The sequence below is a fragment of the Betta splendens genome, chromosome 6 (assembly GCF_900634795.4).
Source record: "Betta splendens chromosome 6, fBetSpl5.4, whole genome shotgun sequence".
In the NCBI taxonomy this organism is placed as follows: domain Eukaryota; kingdom Metazoa; phylum Chordata; class Actinopteri; order Anabantiformes; family Osphronemidae; genus Betta; species Betta splendens.
The window spans coordinates 5,019,215-5,039,453 of record NC_040886.2 but is presented as its reverse complement, the minus strand read 5'-3'; the positions used below and the strand labels follow the sequence as shown (position 1 = coordinate 5,039,453).

General features: G+C 50.1%; 1 protein-coding gene and 1 non-coding gene across 2 annotated transcripts; both read right to left on the bottom strand.

Moving 5' to 3' along the window:
- Positions 1 to 46: 46 nt before the first annotated feature.
- On the bottom strand, positions 47 to 129 carry trnal-cag (transfer RNA leucine (anticodon CAG)). Its single transcript has one exon. It is a non-coding gene; the product is annotated as a tRNA-Leu (tRNA).
- Positions 130 to 715: 586 nt separating this feature from the next.
- On the bottom strand, positions 716 to 20,184 carry cmip (c-Maf inducing protein). Its single transcript, XM_029154132.3, has 21 exons — positions 17,369 to 20,184; positions 10,612 to 10,737; positions 9,581 to 9,631; positions 9,230 to 9,391; positions 9,054 to 9,095; positions 8,771 to 8,833; positions 8,611 to 8,691; positions 8,417 to 8,520; positions 8,239 to 8,343; positions 6,752 to 7,201; positions 6,530 to 6,595; positions 5,871 to 5,897; positions 5,745 to 5,793; positions 5,562 to 5,669; positions 5,358 to 5,474; positions 5,034 to 5,174; positions 4,089 to 4,136; positions 3,864 to 4,010; positions 3,678 to 3,783; positions 3,521 to 3,591; positions 716 to 3,425 (listed from the first exon to the last, which is right to left on the bottom strand). Exons 1-21 carry the CDS (start codon positions 17,687 to 17,689, stop codon positions 3,372 to 3,374), a joined length of 2,439 nt encoding a protein of 812 aa, XP_029009965.1. The 5' UTR covers positions 17,690 to 20,184; the 3' UTR covers positions 716 to 3,371.
- Between the last annotated feature and the right edge of the window lie 55 nt (positions 20,185 to 20,239).

Here is a 20,239-nt window from a genome sequence, read left to right as displayed (position 1 = left end):
ACGTCGATTCATTCATTTGGATATAACAAAGAATTCAAAACCAACATGTCAGAAGTGGGATTCGAACCCACGCCTCCAGGGGAGACTGCGACCTGAACGCAGCGCCTTAGGCCGCTCGGCCATCCTGACGTTGCCTGCATACGAACACGGTGCATACTCAATGGGTAAAATTCAGTCACATGACTGCACGTAGTGACAAGACGCGCACGTGCACGCATTACGAGACGCGTCGCAATCTGACATAACGCCTATGGGAAACGCCGTTCTTGTGACCCTCTAGGCTTTCCATAGCCTCTTTTTTACCACTGTCTGAGTAAGGAGACACGTTTCATACGCAGAGGAGTAATAATGACGTTGGAGCTGTAGTGAATTGTACAATACACGCGGAGTGCAAATGCATAAGTTATACAAAGTTTATATAATAATAAAGGCAGATCAGCACCGTTCAGTGACGTTATGTACACTATAATGTGACGAAGAAGAAGCCTCTGTTGCCGTTCACGTGCATTTAGCAGTTGCAGCGTGTTGCCGGTAGAGGCCGCTGTGCCGCTCGGGTCTGATCACACCTGTTTGCACCGTTGAGTTTTTAAGGCTTCACCCATGATAGTCAGGAGTGTTCGTATCTTCCTCTGCACTAACTGCCCAAAGGCCCAACAAGTGAGACTGTTAATTAAAAATGGTTTGATGGACACAGTAAACACACGGCAGGCAAAGCTGAAACATATTCACAGACAATTTTATTTGACTGAAATCATTAAACATCATAGTTATTTTTCCTGTAGACGGTCTTTTGTATTTTTATTACAACAGCCACGGAGCAGCAGTAATAGCAATAATCCAGCAGGAGAAGCAGATCAACGCGGAGAAAGACTGAAAGAGAGAGAAACACGAGGGCCTCGTTTCAGCTGCCAAAACAGGGATTTACTACAACGATTCATGGGAAACAGTCTTTTCAGTCCGATTTGTCAGGCTGACCCACTTCCTTCTGTACACAACTTGGTATAAAACGGTAGAAAGTGTTTACAGCTTGTGAAAAGAGTCAGGATGGGAAAGCAAAGTGCTGCGAGCTCCACAGGATGCGGCGCCATGAGAGCTGGGCTCAGGCCTCGACGAGCCGGGCCTGAACAGAGGAGTTCAGGTCTCCCTGGACTGGACAGTCGGTTAAAGGAACAGATGCACTTTTTGGAAATATGTGCTTTCATGTCTGTATGGCCAAGCAGAAATACTAGTTCTGTGACTGTGCCAGACAGTTTACATGTCCGTCTTTAGCCTAGGCTAGGCTAAGCTAGGCCACGCTAGCCCAGTGTGTCTGGGTTCATATTTCCAAAAATACTGACGTGTACCTCTAAAAGCTGCCAGAGTTAAAACAGTACTACAGTGATCATCAGCTGTGACGCATGTGGACGTATTAAACACGAATGCGGACCGTGAGCACCTGTAACATACAGTCGCTATGTGGCAGGAAACAATAGGGTTAGTTTTGATATGAACATGGTCAAAGTCTTATTGTGACGCGTCAGCCTCACTAAAAATGATGACTCTGGTTCAACAGCAGGATGAGCGAGAGCTGAGCCAATCACAAATGAGCGGGATCTCTCAGTTTCAGTCCCTGACCTCAGTGAAATAGTGATCAGACCCTTTATCATATTTCAAAACTTTTATAAAACAAAATTACAGAAAAAAACCCCAAAACAAAAGCAAACCCTAAACAAAAACAGACGACGCAGCAACATGTACATGCAAATAAGAACACGTAACACATGATCAAATCAAAGATGTCGGAAACTTAAAAGATATTATGCATCTAAAACATTTTTTTAAAGATTACAGTGCACTTTGTGTGAGAAGCAACAAAAATAAGATGAAGGCAACAGCAGCCTGGCAAGGCTGAAAGAAACAGATGAAGAAAGAAAGGGGGGTCAGACGAGGAGAGAGCTATATACACACACTTGTATATACATCCTAGACAATATGAAAGAGAGTACGAGGTCCTAAAGCCAGACCCCAACAGGTCAAAACGCAAACTTGTCATGGCACCAAATAAATAAGAAACAAAGCGAGTAGTGGACGGATGCTGTCCTTCGCTGCAGCCCCTGCCTCCGTCGTCCACAGGCCGGAGGCCCACAAATAAATAAATGGGTGGATGGTCAGAGGGAGGCTGACAGAGAGGAGACGACTTGACAGGCAGTTCAGACAGAAAACACGTTGAGGGAATGTCGACAGGCAGAGTCCCTTCAGTCATGTGTGTCCACTGACGATCCATACGAACCAAAATGTCACCTACATGTTATGGCAAATAAGGATAGGAGAATGGAAGCTAACCATCCACAGCTCTAGAGGCACTGTGGTCCTTCAGCAGGGGGGGGGGGGGGGGGGGGGGGGGGGGGCGGGGGCAGTGTCCAGGGAACAGCACCCAAACCACAACGACACAGTGTGCAAAAAAACAAGAGGACTAAACTAAATCCACGTTTGGCCTTTTTTCTTTCCAAGCGGTTAGGATGGAGCTGGGGGGGGGGGCTTCTACTTCATTACGGCTTGGACGAAATCAGGAGCACTGGGCGGTCACAGACCACGCGGCTACTGCTACACAACGGTTCTATTAAATAGTGATGGGTGAGCAACGAAAGAGGAAAAAATGTGGCCATCGCTGTTCAGCGTTCCCTGTTTGTGTAATGTCACTGGGGTTCGTCTTCATATACACGATTTAGATAGAAACACAATATATGAAAGCACTGATGTCTGGAAAAATATGTTCATTCAAGTTAGTAAAAACATTTTTCTCCCGTGTGTGAAGGTGCTGTGTGAGGAACAGGCACAGTCTGCAGCTCGCTCTCAGAGGTAGCGCCTAATCTTCCCCAACGCAGGGCTTCACCAGTGAGCGGCTGCAGGCAGCCAATGTGGGCCCGTCCGCGTGGGGAGCTACATTGTCGTTGGAATGAGAGCTGCTGTGTCCAGTGTCTCCTCGCACCGGGGCAGGGTAGAGGAGAAGCTTCTAATGGGAGGAACCGAGGGACCACATATGGACGAGGGCAGGGGGAGGTCCCGGTACAGTTACAATAGTCCTCCGACCAGGTCGATAGAAGGGAGGTCCGTGGGACGTCGGCGACACGAGTGTGGTAAGTCCAAGATATGTCATGTAGACCAACGTGACACACGTCCAGAGTCACGCCACTGAAGGGGCTGGTGGTGACGTCAGAGCTGCTCAGACACAAATGTGGGGGGTGGGGGTGGCTTCTGGGATCCGCTGGCCTGATGTTGGACCTCCTGGTCTAATGACAAGATGATGGCTGGGTGACGCCACCGCTGTATTTATGTTATGCATTGGAACCCGGGTCTGTGTGTGCGTCTGGCTGGGTTTGGGCGGGGGTGAATCACCAGGCCTCCGTGTAGCGAACGTCCACATCTTTCAGGTTGGGCAGTTTGGCCTGAAAGGAAACACAAGGTCAGTAGAGACACACGCTCAGCGATGCTGGAGGTCATCCAGGCCCCTCACGAGCCTTTGACGCCGGCACATTGTTACCTTCAGGTCCTCGTACGTGTCCGCTGTGAGCTTGGTGCTGTTCATATTCAGGCTGCAAAGGCTCTTCATGGCTGAAACAGAGCAAGTCCCGTTGCACGCTTACAAACAACGTCAACCTTCATCCATTCGCGATAATGCTCAGTGTGTGTTTTCTTACAACTGAGAGCCAGCAGACCAGCATCAGTGACCGGAGTCTCGCACAGGTTCAGGACCTGGAGGCAGGCCAGATGCTCGGATAACAACCGCAAACCCGCGTCCCCGAACTGGTGAGAGAAGGAGAACGGTTGGAGGCAGAAGCACACGGGGAACCCGCCGCGTGTCTGTGTGTGATGTCACCATTTACCTGTGTGGACCAGAGGTTGAGCTGTTTGAGTGAAGGCAGCTTGATGAGCTGCTCGGCACAGGCACTGGTGACGTTGGTGAAGGCCAGGCTCAGGTTCTCCAGGTTCCCAAAGGAACCTGAGCTCAACAGACGGGCCAGGTCTGCGTCCTGTGACAGAAACATTGCGTATTCAGAGAGGGCAGTGCAGCACAGAATGAGCCGAGGTCAACGTGTGCCTTATCTCACCGTGGACTTGGACGGTAGCGTGAGTCTCGTGGGGCCTCCTTTCCTTTGCTGCAGAGGAGAGAACAGGAGTTAAGGCCCTGCAGGATCAGCCACAGGTTGGCTCAGGTAAAACCTGCTGCCCTGATGTTAAACCTTCCATCACAGCACCATCGTTTCTGTTCTAAGTACGACTCCCATTAAAGTGTGTGATGGGTGCAGGGATGGTTTCGCTCTGAGCCACGGCTCCTTCCTGTCTGACTGAAGCCGCTGCTTATCTGCCTTTGTCTCTGGGATCCAGGGTTATGGCTAAAATGTCACATTAAACCTCTGCAACATCTTTGTTTCAAGAGGCTTCCAGGAACATGATGTTTGCCCAAAGCATATACGATTAGAGGTGCTCCCATGTTGGAGCTCCCATCTTCTGATTTGACCACACACGATAAGTAAACCTAAACATTACAGGAAGTGGAGGCCTGAAGATGGGCTAAATCTACGTTTTAGTGGAAAAGCTAATCCTTCTGACCTTCCATGATTAGCGCAACACAAACAATCTGCAGTAGAATGAAAGGCAGCGTTGACCAGTGAGACTGCAAAGGACACATTCACAGATTCATGAGTAATTCCTATTCCTGAAAAAACTGAGAAACTGTTTATCACTAACTGAATCTGAGCCAGCCTTTGTCTTCAGAGAAATTGCTCCTTGTGTCTTTAGATACTCCAGAACCAAACCCAGCAATCATTGTGCTGATTTAAACCTGGTTCCAGTCTTTAACACTGGATGTCAGTGTATTTGTCTTAGAATTGAGAAACCTTGAATTCTCATGTTCAGCTTATAGTTTCAAATTGCTTTGTTATGTATTTTTCACATTGCTAATACTTCTGGCCACAGTTGCAGTGTCTGTGTGTGTGTGTGTGTGTGTGTGTGTGTGTGTGTGTGTGTGTGTGTGTGTGTGCGCGCGCACTTACCAGCTCTTTGAGCTCTCGCTGCCGGTCACAGAGCTGCTCGTACATGCGGAGGCCGACCTGGGTGCTCTCCAGGGTGGAGATGATCTGCAGCTGGGTGTCTTTGTTCTCGATGATGTTGTACTCCAGCATCAGACACAGGATCTGAAAAAGCACAGGAACCGAGTTTTTTTTATGGCTTTGTCAAATAAAAACCATTAAGGTTCCACCAACAGGCATCAGTCTGAGTTACTACACGACCATTAGATACATAACCTGTCATGTCCTAAGCAAACAATGCTAAATGTGTGTGAGTGAAGACTGTGAGAACGTCCAGACAAGACTCACCTCCACCATGGTCTGGTTTCCACGCAGAGCCAGCAGCATGCAGGGACCCAGCTTGTTCTCAGCCAGCGACAGGAGGAACTTCTTGGTCTTATAACAGGATCCCATCAGTATATGAACCTAGGAGACAGGAGAAAGAAAGGCTGTCACCTCTTAACCTTGTTCATCAGTGCGGCAGGAGCTCTGTGTGTGTCTGCGTACACTCACCATACTGGCAAAGAGCTCCCCATCATCATCGCATGCCACGCCTCCGGGGCTGTAGAGCTGGAACCAGCCGTCTTTACCTGAACGCACGCTGAGGAGGCAGGAGTGGACCTGGGGGACAAACACCTGGACTTAAAACCGAACTCAGACTGAAACAGTGGTAACCCGCAGGGGAACAACACCCACCTCCTGCCTTGGATCCTCTGCAAACCTCTGAATAACATATTTCAGTTCCCTGTTCAGACAGAAAGTCACAATGAGGCAGAGGAATTCAAATGTGGGAACAAGAGTGTATATGGCTGAGCTACTTACTTGGTGAATTTGGCATGTGCAAGCGCCCTGGAAGGAGGAGGAGAGAGAGACGGGATCACAGTTAGTGTCATGACCTTGAGTAGCACAAGGTCAGAGCGAGTTCAGCGCTGGTTCGCTGTAATTACAGCTCAGGAAATGTGGAAGCTGAGCAAATTCGCTGTCATATGTTATTTGGTTATTGTGTGTATGTGTGTTTGTGTGTAGCTACCGGCGAGTGTTGTTGCCTCTCCTAATGACGTGAGAGCCATGGACCAGGCAACAGTGGCGCAGGTGAGCTACAGGTGTGACACAGTTTCAAACAAACAAGTGATCCACCAGTCAACACTAATGAAGCTCGGGGTGAGGACTCTGTGCTCCCTGGGTGACATCACCTATGTCAGCAGCAGGTCCCTAGACAGGCTGACGACACTTAGGCTGGAAGTGTCTAACAGCTACACCTGATTACGCGCTGTACAGTGAGTCCACAGCTAATTTTCATCCCACAGACTCCAACACAGCTCCACACTGGATCGCTAGCTTTAAAAGTAGATGAGAGCTATGGATTCTGTATCACTTGGTTGCCTGTGACTAGTTTCAGCACCGCTGTGTGTTGCCAGCTGTTTGGTAAGTGACTGACTGTAGTGGAAGGGCACCAGAGGTGTACGTGTGTGGAGCCTCACTCTTTAGGGAAGGGGATGGGCTGCAGCAGGCTGGCCAGGGCCGGTCTCCAGTCATCATAGTCTGACCTGAGGGCAGCGACAAGATGCGAGTCAGGTTAACAGGTAAAAATGGAGGCACTGCTCACAACAGCATACATTCTTGTGTGCGTGTGTATGTACATGGAAAATATGTTACAGTGGAGAATTAATAAGACTGTAAGGGCTGACTCTGTGTGAACTCACAGCATCTTGAGGATGAGGGCGAAGCAGCCCAGCACGCGGTCGGCCTGCGCCGGCAGCTGGATGGACAGCGTGTTGAGGGCTGGGCTCACAAGCAAACAGTCGATCAGGTTGGGCTCACTGTCGCCCCCCGCCGGACCGCCCTTCCGCCCGACGTTGGCCGAGTTGTTCCGCTCCAGCTCCACCAGGATCTCGCTGGAGTTGACCACGGAGGGCGGAGGGGAGAGGGGCAGGGTGGGCGTCGGGGAGGAGATAGGGACGGGCGCGACGGGGTTTGCGGGGGCGGCGGGGGGCGGCTGGGGAGGACTGGGGTTGGGGGAGAGGGGGAGGATGGTGGCGGGCGGAGGCGTGGGGGGCTCGGGGCGCAGCAGTCGGAGCGGCATCGGCGGCTTGCGGTCGTTCTGCTGCTGGCAGCCGTTTCTGATCTCCTTCAGGCTGGGGGAGTTGTCACGGCTGCAGCAAAACAGGAGAGAACGAATGCAAAACTCAGGAAGGAGGAAAGAGGAAACGACATGAGGGAACGGGATGAAGTGAGGGCCAGGAGAGACGGCTGCCACAGAGAACGCTTCTGTGCGCTGCAGTTTTGGAAAAAGAAGTTCCTCTCGAGGGTCAATGACACTATGGAGATGACTCTGAAGAGTCAAGGCAGACTATGTAACATCAACACAACAACCCCCGTGGAGCACAGACACAGGAACGTCACCTCTTCAGCAGAAAACGGGGGAGAAGCCGAAGGCAACGCAAACAGGACCGGTTTGATCTGAGCTGAGCTGCTACGACGCCAATGAAATGCCACATGTCTGAATCAGTCCACACAACTGATTCAGAGCTGAAGCAATGACCTGTGTGTGTGGAAGTGACAGTCACGTCTAAATAAACTCCACAGCTCCACGGCTCACAAGTAGATTTTAGATGTTCAGTTTAGTGAAACATCCTGGTTTGAGCAAAGACACACGAGGCGTCTAAATTAGAGACAGTGTGGGGCCGACTGGTCCATTCACTTCATATGAATGTTGTCATTAAACAACCCATGCTGCCTCGACCTATAATATATAAAAGGTTCCTTTTTGAAAAACTAGAGAATGAAGTTTCACAGTTTAGAGCCTTGTTCTGACACAAACGGTGTTTACTTACATATAACACCAAACATACATCTTCATAACACTAAACCTGGCAGTAATCATGATGCATGAATTTAACTGTTCCTGGATCAGTTCACAGAATAAATCGCCATAGTAACTAGACTGCGTTAAGTTCATCTAGGAGTCTAAGCATCATGTTCATTCTGTATTTCTGGTGATTAGCCTGTAGAAATTCCTGCTAAACCACTGTTACTATAAGTGAAGAGGCGCTGATTCAGCTCCAGTTCATCCTAAAGCAGATATGACTCATTATAACCTATAGAAACCAACACAAAAAGCTGTGTAGGGAACCGGAACAGGAGCAGTTGGTCTGATGTCCAACCTCGTGAGTGCGTGAGACAGACTGACCTGTTGATGAACTCCTCATAACAGGAGTAAATGGCAGCCAGACACACGGCCACCAGGTTGGGCAGGACGCGCGGGTGGGGACACTGGCCCGTCGGGCCGTGCATGCTGCAACGACACGGGTCGGGTTAGAGACGGTAAAGGTCCGGCTCGGCTTTGGGCCGCGCTGAACGCGCTTTACCTGTGGACAAACTTCTTTACAACCTCCATCCCACCGTTGAGCTCGTTGAGAGCCAGGATGTATTCCTGAGTGAAGAGACGAAGTCGAGGGCACTTCCCAAAATCCTAGAAACAAAAGCACAATTAAAAAGACAGAAGTAGAGCTTTTAAAGCATGATCTCTGTTATAACACACGGCGCTGAAGCCTTAACTCACCATGTTATGTTTGAGGATTCTCTGGACCACAGGAGTGAACACTTCGATCACGACCATTGACCGCGGCCGCTCCCGACAGTGCTGCAATACACAACAACAGTGGTCAGAGGACGCACCTGCTGTAAACCTGTGGAGCCGACGGTGCAGCACCAGCCCTTACCTTACAGAAGAACTCACACAGGTCCGGAGGTGGGTGGTTGTTTTCCAGAAGAGGAGCGATGGCCTGAAAGCGCACACAGATAAGTATTTCCATATCCTATCTCTTATTTACCCTGGCTGAGAGCCAGCATTCAGCCCCTGGCTGAGCTACACAAACATTAGCATCGAGCTGCTACGCTGTGTCCAGACGTCAACCACAACAGGCCACAACACACACAAAAAAAACACCAACGCGGGGGAGGAGTCGGGGCATCAATCATTAACTCCAGCAGCTTCCTACTCACCACAATGATGTTCTCATGGTCCTGAGGGCTCAGGTTGGAGTTCTGTGAAGGAGGACACAAGATGCATTAAGGTCACAGAGGCCTCGACTTATGCAGCACCAACAAACAGTTCATGTGTAAGTCAGCAACCCTGACCCTGTATGAAATCATCTATAAAGCAGAACAGGAAGTGCTACCTCAGCCAGCAGCGTGGAGATGATGTGCAGGGGAGCCTGGTGGATGGACTCGTCCTGCAGCGGCGACGTCAGAGCCATGTCCACCAGCGCTCTGATCTCCTTTAGCACCACGTCCCAGCGACTCGGGTTGTTCAGAACCTTGCGGTACTTGTAGATCTTTTTCTGAGGAAAACACAGGGACTAATAAGCATTTGGAATGTTCCTGTGTGTCATCATCTCATCAGTTCTGAAATGAACATTCAATGAGCAAATGCCTGTTTTGTGCAATAAATAAAGAAAATCATATCTGAGTTGCTGTTTTAACAAGCGTGAGCGCATGTGGAATCCTTTAAGGACGGGCAGCCACTGTACCTTCCACTGCAGGGAGTGAAACCACTGGTCCCTCAGGTAGCTGTTCGCTGCCTGTAGCCATGTTCACAAACACAGAGACACAAACACTTAGTTACACAAGAGATGAAAGGCATTGTGTGTGTGTTAACATAAGTCCAACATGGTGTAAATACGAATGTGCCTCTTCACTGATAATAAAGAACCTTCTATATGTGCAGTTTGAGAAATTGAAGCATATTTGTGGACAACACAGAGCCTCAACTTTTCTTAACCAAAATTAATCAGAAACTACAAACTCTCTGCTTCCTTCTGCAGTGAAGTAATGTTAGATGATGACAGACAACATTTTTATTTAATTAGAGACAGTCTAATTAGTAACTAATTAACTTAATTACAGACAAGTGATTGACTTGTTCTAAAATTAGAACTTACTGGACGAAATGGCCTCTGACATTGCCCAGAATTTTATCTAGATTTAATTCACCAGTGTCTCCAGGCCAGTTTTCAAATATTACCATTAAACATACTACACACACTAAACACACACACACACTACACACATGAGCTGAGCAGGTATCAGTGCTGTGCTGCTGTTGCGTCTTTTCGTGTACTCGTCTTTAAACCTTTTCACGTTTCTATGGTTGTATCGGTCTGTGGATGTCGCCTTGTTCTATTGTTTTCAATCCGGAACCTTGACTAATCTTGGTTTTGCTGGCGATGGTCCAAACCACCATCAGCAGGAGTAATCAAACAAAACCATGGTTGTAAATATACACTGCTGACCATAATGCCTTGAAGTGTCTGAGGTAACTGGACCAATGTGCAACAGAACCTCTGTGCTCTCTGATGTCTGGGGGTCCAGGGTCAGAGTCAGGCTCAACTCAGGGTCCCTCAGCAGGTTCTGCTGCTGTCCTTACTCTAGAAAGCTGCTTTATCGCTCTGTCCCTCGGTAGTTCGTGTGTTCACCATCACAAACAGCTGTGCTGATTATGAATTGACCTGTGCGGCATCTGTCTGCTGATTTGTAAAATGAATGCCTGGCCGTTCGTCACCTGCAGCAGGACGGTGCCGCCTGGGAAGCTGAGCTGGACACAGTACTTTGGAGCATTGTCCCATGAGAGGAGCTGCAGGTCTTCTATGGTGCTGTAGGACAGGGACGTCTCCATGTAGCCGGTGGGCTGGAGGGGAGAGAGCAGGCAGGGGACGTTAACATTTACACACGCTGCGTATTTAAACAGGCGCAGAAAGAAAAGGCAGTTATTTTTACTGGCAGTCAGCTGGAAAGACAGAAAGAAACATATCCTGGGCTAACCTTCCCTGAGCAAACAGCTCGGCCAAACAAAGGCTGCGAGCACAGGCTTTATCAGCTGATACAGTTCCCAGTGAATCCAGCCGCTAAGTGGAAAATCAATTTAGCAAAATCCATTAATCACACAAATACACAAACATAGAAGCTAGAAAGACTTTGTTCATGTAGCCGTGAGTCATGAATGAACACACACACACACACACACACACACACACACACACACACACACACACACACACACACACACACAGTACAAGACGTTCACCATTGCGAGAGACTGAAGGCAGATGCAACTGAGTAACAGGCCACAACCTGTTTGCTAGTCTCACGACGATTACAGAAATGCTGACAAATGACCACAAGTTTCCGGACTCAGGAACAGAATAGTCTTCAGAGAGAAAGGGGGAGGGGGGCATATATAAATAAAAGGAGGCCGGGCTCAGCCTCCACCGACGAGCTCCGAATGACAATAAGACACGTGTCCGTCACCAACGCAAACTGGGAAGTGAGTGAATCAGCGGATGAGTGAGCCGGCGTCACTGCATGACTCCGTCGCAGTCAAACTGTCTGTCCACACCGACACGTCAGAGGCTGCTCCCTCACGGGCTGAAGCAAGGAATGCAACAGGCTGGAGCCGTGATGCCGGCAGAGGCGTCGAGGGAGGGGAGGTGGAGATGAGAAGGTCGCCACGGCAACGTTCACGCAGAGCAAAGAATAAAAACACAACTGGTTAGCGTCCCAAATCAGGAAGTCAGAGCTGATTTTATGGAGGGGAGAAATTCTATGAGTTTGTTGGTGCTACACAGCCTTAAACCACCTGAGCAGAGACAGTCAAAGTGTGAACCGGCTGATTCAAAGTGAAACAACAGAGAAGCAAAAAGAGGAACCACAGCTGACGCGTTTACTGCCACATCCAAAGGCCTGGCCGCTACCGCACCGCTATAAGGAGACAAACGAGTGCAAAAAGGACGGAAGCAGCTGGTGAACGTGTAGACACTGGTCGGATGAACCGTCCAGCCGGGTCCAGACCAGAGACCACAACGTACTGGTGTCTCTTTGCATCCACATAGTAAACAGCCGCGTCTGCCTCCGTCTGCGGCCTCGCTGCCAAACTTCTGCTGTTTGAGATGGATCGGAGGCGAACACGCCAACGGACGACACAAGGTGCCAAACACGGAGACACTTGTGATCGTGTTTGCTGAGGGAGGTACAGTAAATGTTGTGATGGCGAAGTGACAGCAGCAGGGCAGAACGCAAACACAAGGAGCTTCAATTTTCTGATAAGCAGCCGAGGTTGCCATGGATACGCCGTCCTGGACACAGCGCCGCCTCCCGTCCTCAGCCTTCCCTGGCCTCATCCTTGTCATTAACTCTGTTTTTCTAACCTTCTGTCTTCCCCCTTTTCCCCTCATTCCATCTCCTTCTGCTCTGCTTTCATTGCGGAGGAGGGCTGGCAGATGCTACGGCTCCTCTTATCTCTTTGCTGCCGTGTTGCTATAGAAACAGGGAGATGGAGACGTATGTGGTGTGTTTTCAGTCCAAGAAGCAGACAAAGAGCATGACATGGTATCAACAATGAGGGAGATCCACTTCATTCAAAACGGCCGAGTATCTAGGAGACTTTGGGGCAGTGACTCTGTGGACTCGTCGGCCGCTCTCAACGCTTTGTAAACTCCAAGGGTGGATCAGATCTGTCCTCAGGTCTGTGGGTGACTTGAAACAGCTCCTCAATACTGAGTAGAGGACTGGGCCTTAGGACTGGATGATCGGTGGCCCCTACAAGGCGACCAAACACCTACTGGAGGAGAATAAACAGCCAACAAAAAGAAAATACAGAAAACATCATAGAACCAACCAAACATAAGCTCTGTCACTGAGTATATGGAAGAAAACAGCAGCTGTTTGCATGTATAGTCTCCAAAACCATTCAGAGAGACAGAAGTGAAGCTTTCGGCTTCTCCTGTAGTGACGGCATCCCAGTTCCTCACTGGCTGAACTGGTCTCGGGACAGAAAGTCTCATCCGCAGCGACACGTGCAGCAAAAGGCTAGTGTTGTTTAACTTTGAGCCGCGGTGTGACTTTGGAGCGTGACGTGTCAGCACGTGTAATCAACACGCTATCAGCTGCTGATACGTAGCTACAGGGAAAACTCCAACTGTGCCCAACGGACGCGCAGCCTTTCAACGGAAGCACGGCCCCGTCGGCCACGCTGGCTTCTCCAGACTTCCCTCATCCGTCCGTTCTCGGTTAACGCGCTTCTTTGGTTTCTTCCCTTCATTTTCTCGTAATCTCCGTCCACAGCCAGTCTCTCTCTTTGTTCCTTCTTTCACTTCTATTTCTTTTTAAAACGTGCTGTTCTGATAAAACACACCGAGCACATTCTTTAATCCAGCTCCAGTCAGAAAGCACAGCAGAGGCTGCGTCACCCCCAGCACCATCGTCTCACGTCTGGGTTTCATATGCAGCAGTCACATGACAGCAGGCTGATCCTTAAACAACGCCATCAACATGTCACAAGGACTGAAACTCGTGGACTCATGACAGCTCTACAGCATTTCCAACACCCAACAACAGGATGGAGGGATATGACACATGTAATGTGTCCTTCCCACATCTGCTTCTGTACCTGGTGACAAATGTTTCTGTTCATGTCTGCTTGTACAAATGTGAGGAACCACTGCAGGTAACAGCTGGAGCGATGAACCCAAACAGAACAGCAGCTGTCAGACTGAAAAGCTTAAAAACAAAACAAGCCCATAAATGCTGCTGAGCGGAGATCACGCCTGTAGCGGGAGGTCAAAGGTCAGTAAACATCATTTACCACAGAGACGTATGTGAAGTGGATGCGTGATGCGCCTTCAGTCTCCTCAGCAGGACGGAGGTTCTGGAGGCTACTGGTCAGGCCAACAGGCCCTGAAGCTGCTTTGCATCGTCTGCATTAGCACGTCATTTCATTCAGGCAGCCTCAGGTCATTTTGCATTTTAACAGACTGCAGTTACTTCTGCTGAACTAATAAACAGCTTGTTTGCACAGCATATGGCTTCAGACAGAACATGTGTTTAATTCAGAGGTGGAGTTATCTGTGGATGGGTCCACTTCAAGCTTTAATGTGTCATATAAAGTAAGGTTGACATTACTTAGCTCCGTTTTCCCTCGATGCCACACACACCAAATATCGTTTAAGCTCTGTTTCATATCATGACCATCACATTATCTCATTAGCGGCTTGACTCCGGTATCTGGTCCTTTATTATCATCCGTGGATGTCGGCGTCCTTTCTGCTCGTTACAGCTGTTTGTTCAGCACTAATTGGATTATGAGTAAAGTCAGTTTAAAAAGAAGCTCCAGCTCTAGGCCCCCTCTCTCCAGCTACAGCCCTTTGGTCCATTCACACTATTGTGGTACAAATGCACCTGTAATTTCCCTCATCTGATGTAGAACTACACATCATGACACACGGCTCTACTTTAAACACAACTTATTTTCATTCAAATCTTGTTTCCTCTCTTCTATCTTTGTTGTGAGGATAGTGACACACACACACACACACACACACACACACACACACACACACACACACACACACACACACACACACACACACACACACACACACACACACACACACACACACACACACACACACACACACACTTACTTCCAGGCCTTAAAATGGACAAAGCTTCGAGGTTCAAGCGATGGAGACTATGAGCCCAGACACAATGATCAAATCAAAAACGGCCGCAGGAATTTAACAATCACTGGACTGAACATGATGACGCTGTGCTACAGCCGGATCAGCTCAGAGGATTCACTCTAATCAGCCCTGTGCTGTTAGTGGCGTCACCATGCTCCTGCATATACTGAGTATCCAGCAAGTCAGATTTTTAGAATATGCACAGAGGAGCTTCTGTGAGACGTCTGCTTGTTTCTGCACTGGAACAGATGTGCATTAAATCACTGAATCATGCCAACGAGGAGTCGAAGCGAGTCAGCGTAACATAAACAGAACAAATGAGTAAGACGAGGAGACGTGAAGAGAGAGTGTGTGTGTGTGTGTGTGTGTGTGTGTGTCCGCTACAGCCTGCGCTGTGTTTGTGGACTTCTTCACATTGCAGACACATCAGGCAGAAGCAGGAAACAGCGCCGTTCGACTCTATACCAAGGCTCATAAATCAGTAAGGCACCAAGTGGCAACATTCCCAGCGATCACTCATAGCTTTGCTTAATGGCTGCATTGTTCAAACAGAGCCGGGAGGATCCAGTATTTGCATATCGAGGCGAGTGTGTGCTCACGCTGCGCTTCTCTTCCCCTCGTTGCGTGGACACACGTTGTGCTGCTTCTGCTTCAGTAAGGAGAACATGAGCAGGACGTTCTGCTGTCGAGATTACATGTAGGAGCACACGGAGGTGACGCCTGTCTAAAGAAAGAACACGGCTCATGACGAACTACCGACCACAACAGGAAGCTGACTTAGTGTTTTGTTTTATACTGCCACAGAGTCAAATGCAACATTATCATTAGCCTTCCTCATGCACACGCTCATTTACATGGCAGGGTTCTGATGCCACACTGTCCTAATGATGCTCCACCGCTGGTGACAGCCCTGCACTGAGCCGACCATCAGCTGACTGCAGATCTATGTGCGCGAACCCAACGCCCAGGCAGCAACTCCAGCACCACCGATGCCCGCGGAGCCGCAGTAGCAGCGCCTCCACCTTCTGCGGAACCAGTCTGCTCCACGCTCCTATCCAGGGGCAACGGCCTCCCGGCTCCAGGCGGCAGGACGAGGCCTGTGCTCGCTGCGCAACCACGCAGCCACAGCACAGGAAGTAGCCGCTCGCGCTGGAGGCCTTCTTACGCAAATACGTCAGCTGTGGTTGTGGTGAGTCTATGAGGGCAGGTCTATGAGGAAACGGCTCTCTGCACGGACACTGAGCCAGCTCCGTTTAGAGCAGCCCGTCCTCCCATACAGCTGTTGGCAGCTGGTGGTGGGCCGTGCCTCCTCGTTGGAAGCGCTCTCTCTGCTGGAGAGCAGAACAAGTGGGTCGGCGTTGTTCTACTGCCCACTCGAGTGCTCTGTTGGACCACAAGCACAGCAGCTGAGCACAGCGAACACACAAGTGGCCTCACGCGACTTGACGCCGAGCGCAGGGTTAGCATCGGAGTCGGACGCGGCGCCGTGGTTCACGTTGGCTACGAAAGGCCGATGGCTGAGACCACAGGACGAGCGCTGAGGAAGAGGAGCGTCTGCAGCGTGGGGGTCACGCTCAGGGAGGAGGCCTCATCTCAGCTCCTCTCTAGACTTTATGTCGCCTCTCACTTCCAGACACTGGTTTGTGTCCTAGAATTAACCAGATTACTTCCAGTCTGAAGATGCAGGAGAGATCTTGTGACTTGAGGTGAATGTTGCGTTGCTTGGTGAGAATTCAACAACTAAAAACACCTGCTTAGTGTTCGACCACGGACCAGAACACTGGGTTCATGAAGCCGCCTGTAAAATAGGTCACTGGTTCTAACACGGCTGCCGTCCCTTTAGGTGATCAGGAGAATGATCCAAACTCAAGAGACATGTTCAAGTCTACAACGCAAAAACCCCTTTTACATTCTTACGCTTAAATGCATTTGGGCATTGACTCAAGAAAGAAACTGACCATGTGAGTTTCTCACCAGCCACAGGTTCTTGCAGGAACCTGGATCTGGGACCGTAACCACTGATGCTGATGGACTCAGCGGGAAGGGCTCGAGTGCAGATCTGAGGTTCTTTTGATCTCACTGTGTTCACATGCATCAGTCAGACGGCAATGTGGGGTATTCAGGCAGGTCAACAGACAGAGGAGATCTGGAGCGGGGCAGCACTGGAGGGTCCACGGTGGATTGTCTGAAGGAATGCAGGGCTCATCCACCTCACCTCCACCACAGAGCCTTATCCAAGAAAGCGTCTTTCTACAATCCTAAATAAATGTCCTCGGTGCGTCATTGACTTATCATCAGAGCTACACCCACAACAAGCAACGCAAACAGCAATCAGTGCTGGTGTGAGACGACAAGAAGGCTGAACTGACCTCCGCTCGGCGATTAGCGTGGACGGCTGATAGGAAGCTAACGCACGCACGAAGAAGAGACACGCTCACGCGTTTGCCACTGAGTGCCAAGACTCCAAACGCACCGCGGAGATGTAGGACAGAAGCAGCCCGTGGACGGAGCGGAGGCCGAGCTCCAGCTGAGGGACTCCTCGCTGCCCGCCAGTGCTCACACTGTGCCACGGCGGCGGGCCGGGAGCGGGGGGGACGCGTGGGCGCCGGCGGGCCTGTGGACAGAGCAGAGGCCCGCGACGCTGCTCGGAAACTGCGTCAACATCAGCCCGTGCGTAATCTCGACGCCCGTTTTGCCACATCCAGACAAGACAAACAGCTGCGCGCGCACACACAAGCATACACACACACACACACACACACACACACACGCGCGCGCTCGCGGAGCTAAAAGGCAACTCACGGTGGCCGAGGTCAGGCTGCTGTCTGCCAGCGTGAGGTGGTGCGGCTCCCACCTCCGCAGGAACTTGGAGGTGAGGATCTTGCTGAGGAAGGTGCGGGGGTGCTTGACCACGCACACCTGGATGTCGCCCTCGTGGAGCAGCTTGTAGCGCATGCCGCTGCTGTTGCAGTGGTGCAGGGACCTCTTGCACGGCCCCGCGCCGAGCTTGGTGTTGTTATTCCCCTCCGACATTTCGCCCAGCAGGGGCTTGTTCTCCTCGCACTGATAGAACTGGTTGTTGTGTATCTCGCCGCCGCCTCCTCCGCCGCTGTTGAAATCCATATCTTAGTAATCCAACCGAACGTCGTGTCCGTGAACGCGTCGCGGCAACACAACAGTCCTACATGTAGGCCCGGACAGCGGAGAAGCGGGTAAGGTCGTGCGAATGGAGCCGAGGGGGGGGGGGGGTACCTACCTACCTAGCAGCGCTAGAACACGACCTCGCGCACCGACAGGCCCAGAAACGACGTCTCACGACAGGAAATCCACACGGCGCGAGCTTTTTATGGTACAGCGCAAATAATCCACCATTTTCTCGCCACACAATGCCCCATGAATCGCCTTGACGGCGCGCGCCTCGCCTCCCCCCACCACCAGCGAGCTACTCAATACGTTAGGGCCATGGCCTTATCCCTTCCGTTCGCCCCGGTGCCAAACACGCAAATCCACCGCGGCGAGCGCGTAAAACGGAGGCGAAAAGAGGCGACGTATCCAATGGCGGCGGCGCTAGGCTCCTCCGCGGGCTCTGGTGGTCATTACAGGCTCACTGGCACGGTTTTCTTTTATTCAGTCTTTTCCCCTATCTTGGCGTACAGTGCCAACACTCTCCGACAGCGCGGTGGCGATTGGTTCCTGCTCCTTCATGTGATACCGCTCTGACGTCAATGGGGAGGCGAGCGGATGAGCCTTGTGTCTGTTGCGCTTCACTGTCTGCCGACGGCGCATGCACGCTCCCCTCTCTCTCCCCTCCTCGCTCGCTCACTCGCTCGCTCGCGCTCTCTCCCCATTGTGCGCAGAAAAATGTTTCTAATTTTTTCTTTCCCTAGAATTAATTGAGAGACGTCAAGACTTTTTTTCTGAGAAGTACAAAGAAATAACAGTTGGAACGAACTGATGCATATACTAGAAGTGACACTAAAATGTGTTTTAAAATGTGTTTATTATGAATAATAAACCAAAAGCCACCAAAAGATGGAATCAAATGTTGTCGCTTTTAAGCATACGGATATAATAGAAAACTAGGGTTACACCTATAATTAATATTAGCATTAAATTAAAACCCATGACCATCTGGCGGAACCAAACCACAACACAAGCAGAAGACAAGTGTCTGAGAGTCCACAGCTTCCAGCCCGGTTTAACAGTGCTTGTCTCAGCTGTGAGGTGCAGGTCCGGCACCAAAACAAAAAAAAAAAAACACCAATAAACTACTGTGGACTGAAGGAAAGTGTTTATTATGGACTGATCAACCCCAATGTGAAACACCTCAGACTGTTAATATCTGATAATTTCCACCGTGTTTATCAGCATCTGCTGCGTCTGGTAATATGAAGGAGAAGCAGCCTCAGTCGCCTCTGGCTCTTTAATTTAGGAGAACCAACAATTGACAGAGATGATAACAGACGAGCGTCCCGGGGGAGGGAGGCTGACTGTAGCAGCCTCCTATCTCAACAACAAGCTGGAGCCACCTCGGCCCCCGCGGCTCCTCTGGGACGCTCTCCTGAAGCTGCTTTTCCTGCCGGGACAGCAGGTCGCAACACGCCGGCCGAGGCAGCGGCAGACAGTCTGTCAGGAACGTCATCACGTCAGGCGCCTCTGATTCAGCAGCAGCTCATCTTTATGTGGAAAATACCTTACGGCTTCAAAGAAAAGGTTGTGATCCTAAATAAAATTGTTTTCATTAAAAAAAATGTATTTTGGTGTTTTTTTGCTCATATTTGGGTCATTTTGATTCAATTTGTTTGATTCAAACTGTGTTACTTGAGTCTGAAGTTTGGAGAAGACCTCACTCACTTAAAATCCTTCAGAAACAATATGATGTAAATGGTCAGGTGTCGATAACTCACCAGCAGGAGGTTTCAGTTTGAGGCCTGGACATTCTGCTACTGCCCACAGGAAAGCTGGATTGAAACCAGCAGGTTCAACTTTTAGCTCAGTAGATGATCATTAAGTGACCACACACAGAAGCAGGGGTTTCCTGTACAGTAGCGTCCATCATCATATGACCATAGTCTGCATCACAGGATCCCAGTCATGGGAGCTGGAAATTCTGGGCTTGTACCTCTGACCACCACACGTATCATATATGGTGGGTGAAAAAGAAAAACAGCGATGTGAAGATTTTACTCGCTAAATATTTGGGTCATCGCATACAGTTACTGTTACAAGTTACTGTCCTTTAAGCAAAAACAAATATGTCTGGAAACCTGTAAGCTTCCACAACAATCACTTCAAGCATCAGAGTAAACAATGGCCTCACGGTCACCGTTAAAACAAGTTTAATGTCACTTCACACGGTCACGCTCAGGCAGATGTGCGTGTAAACAGATGCCTAAGCAGACGGCTGTGTTGTGCTCCGGTGTGTGAGCAGACTGGACCAGTGGGAGTCACTCAAACACCACCCAGTCTCACAGTGTCTAAGTCTCTGGACAAACCACTTGAAAGTGTTGGTAATTTCCTCACTGTCCGACATGCTACATGTGAGGAGAGCTGTGGTTTGTGCCCCCCAGGTTGTCGTTCCTCAGACAGTGGTGGCGTTTGGACGTCTTCGGTCCCACCCGGATATGAGACGAGAATGGCAGACCAGTGGACGAGTACTGTGGTGTTAGCGTG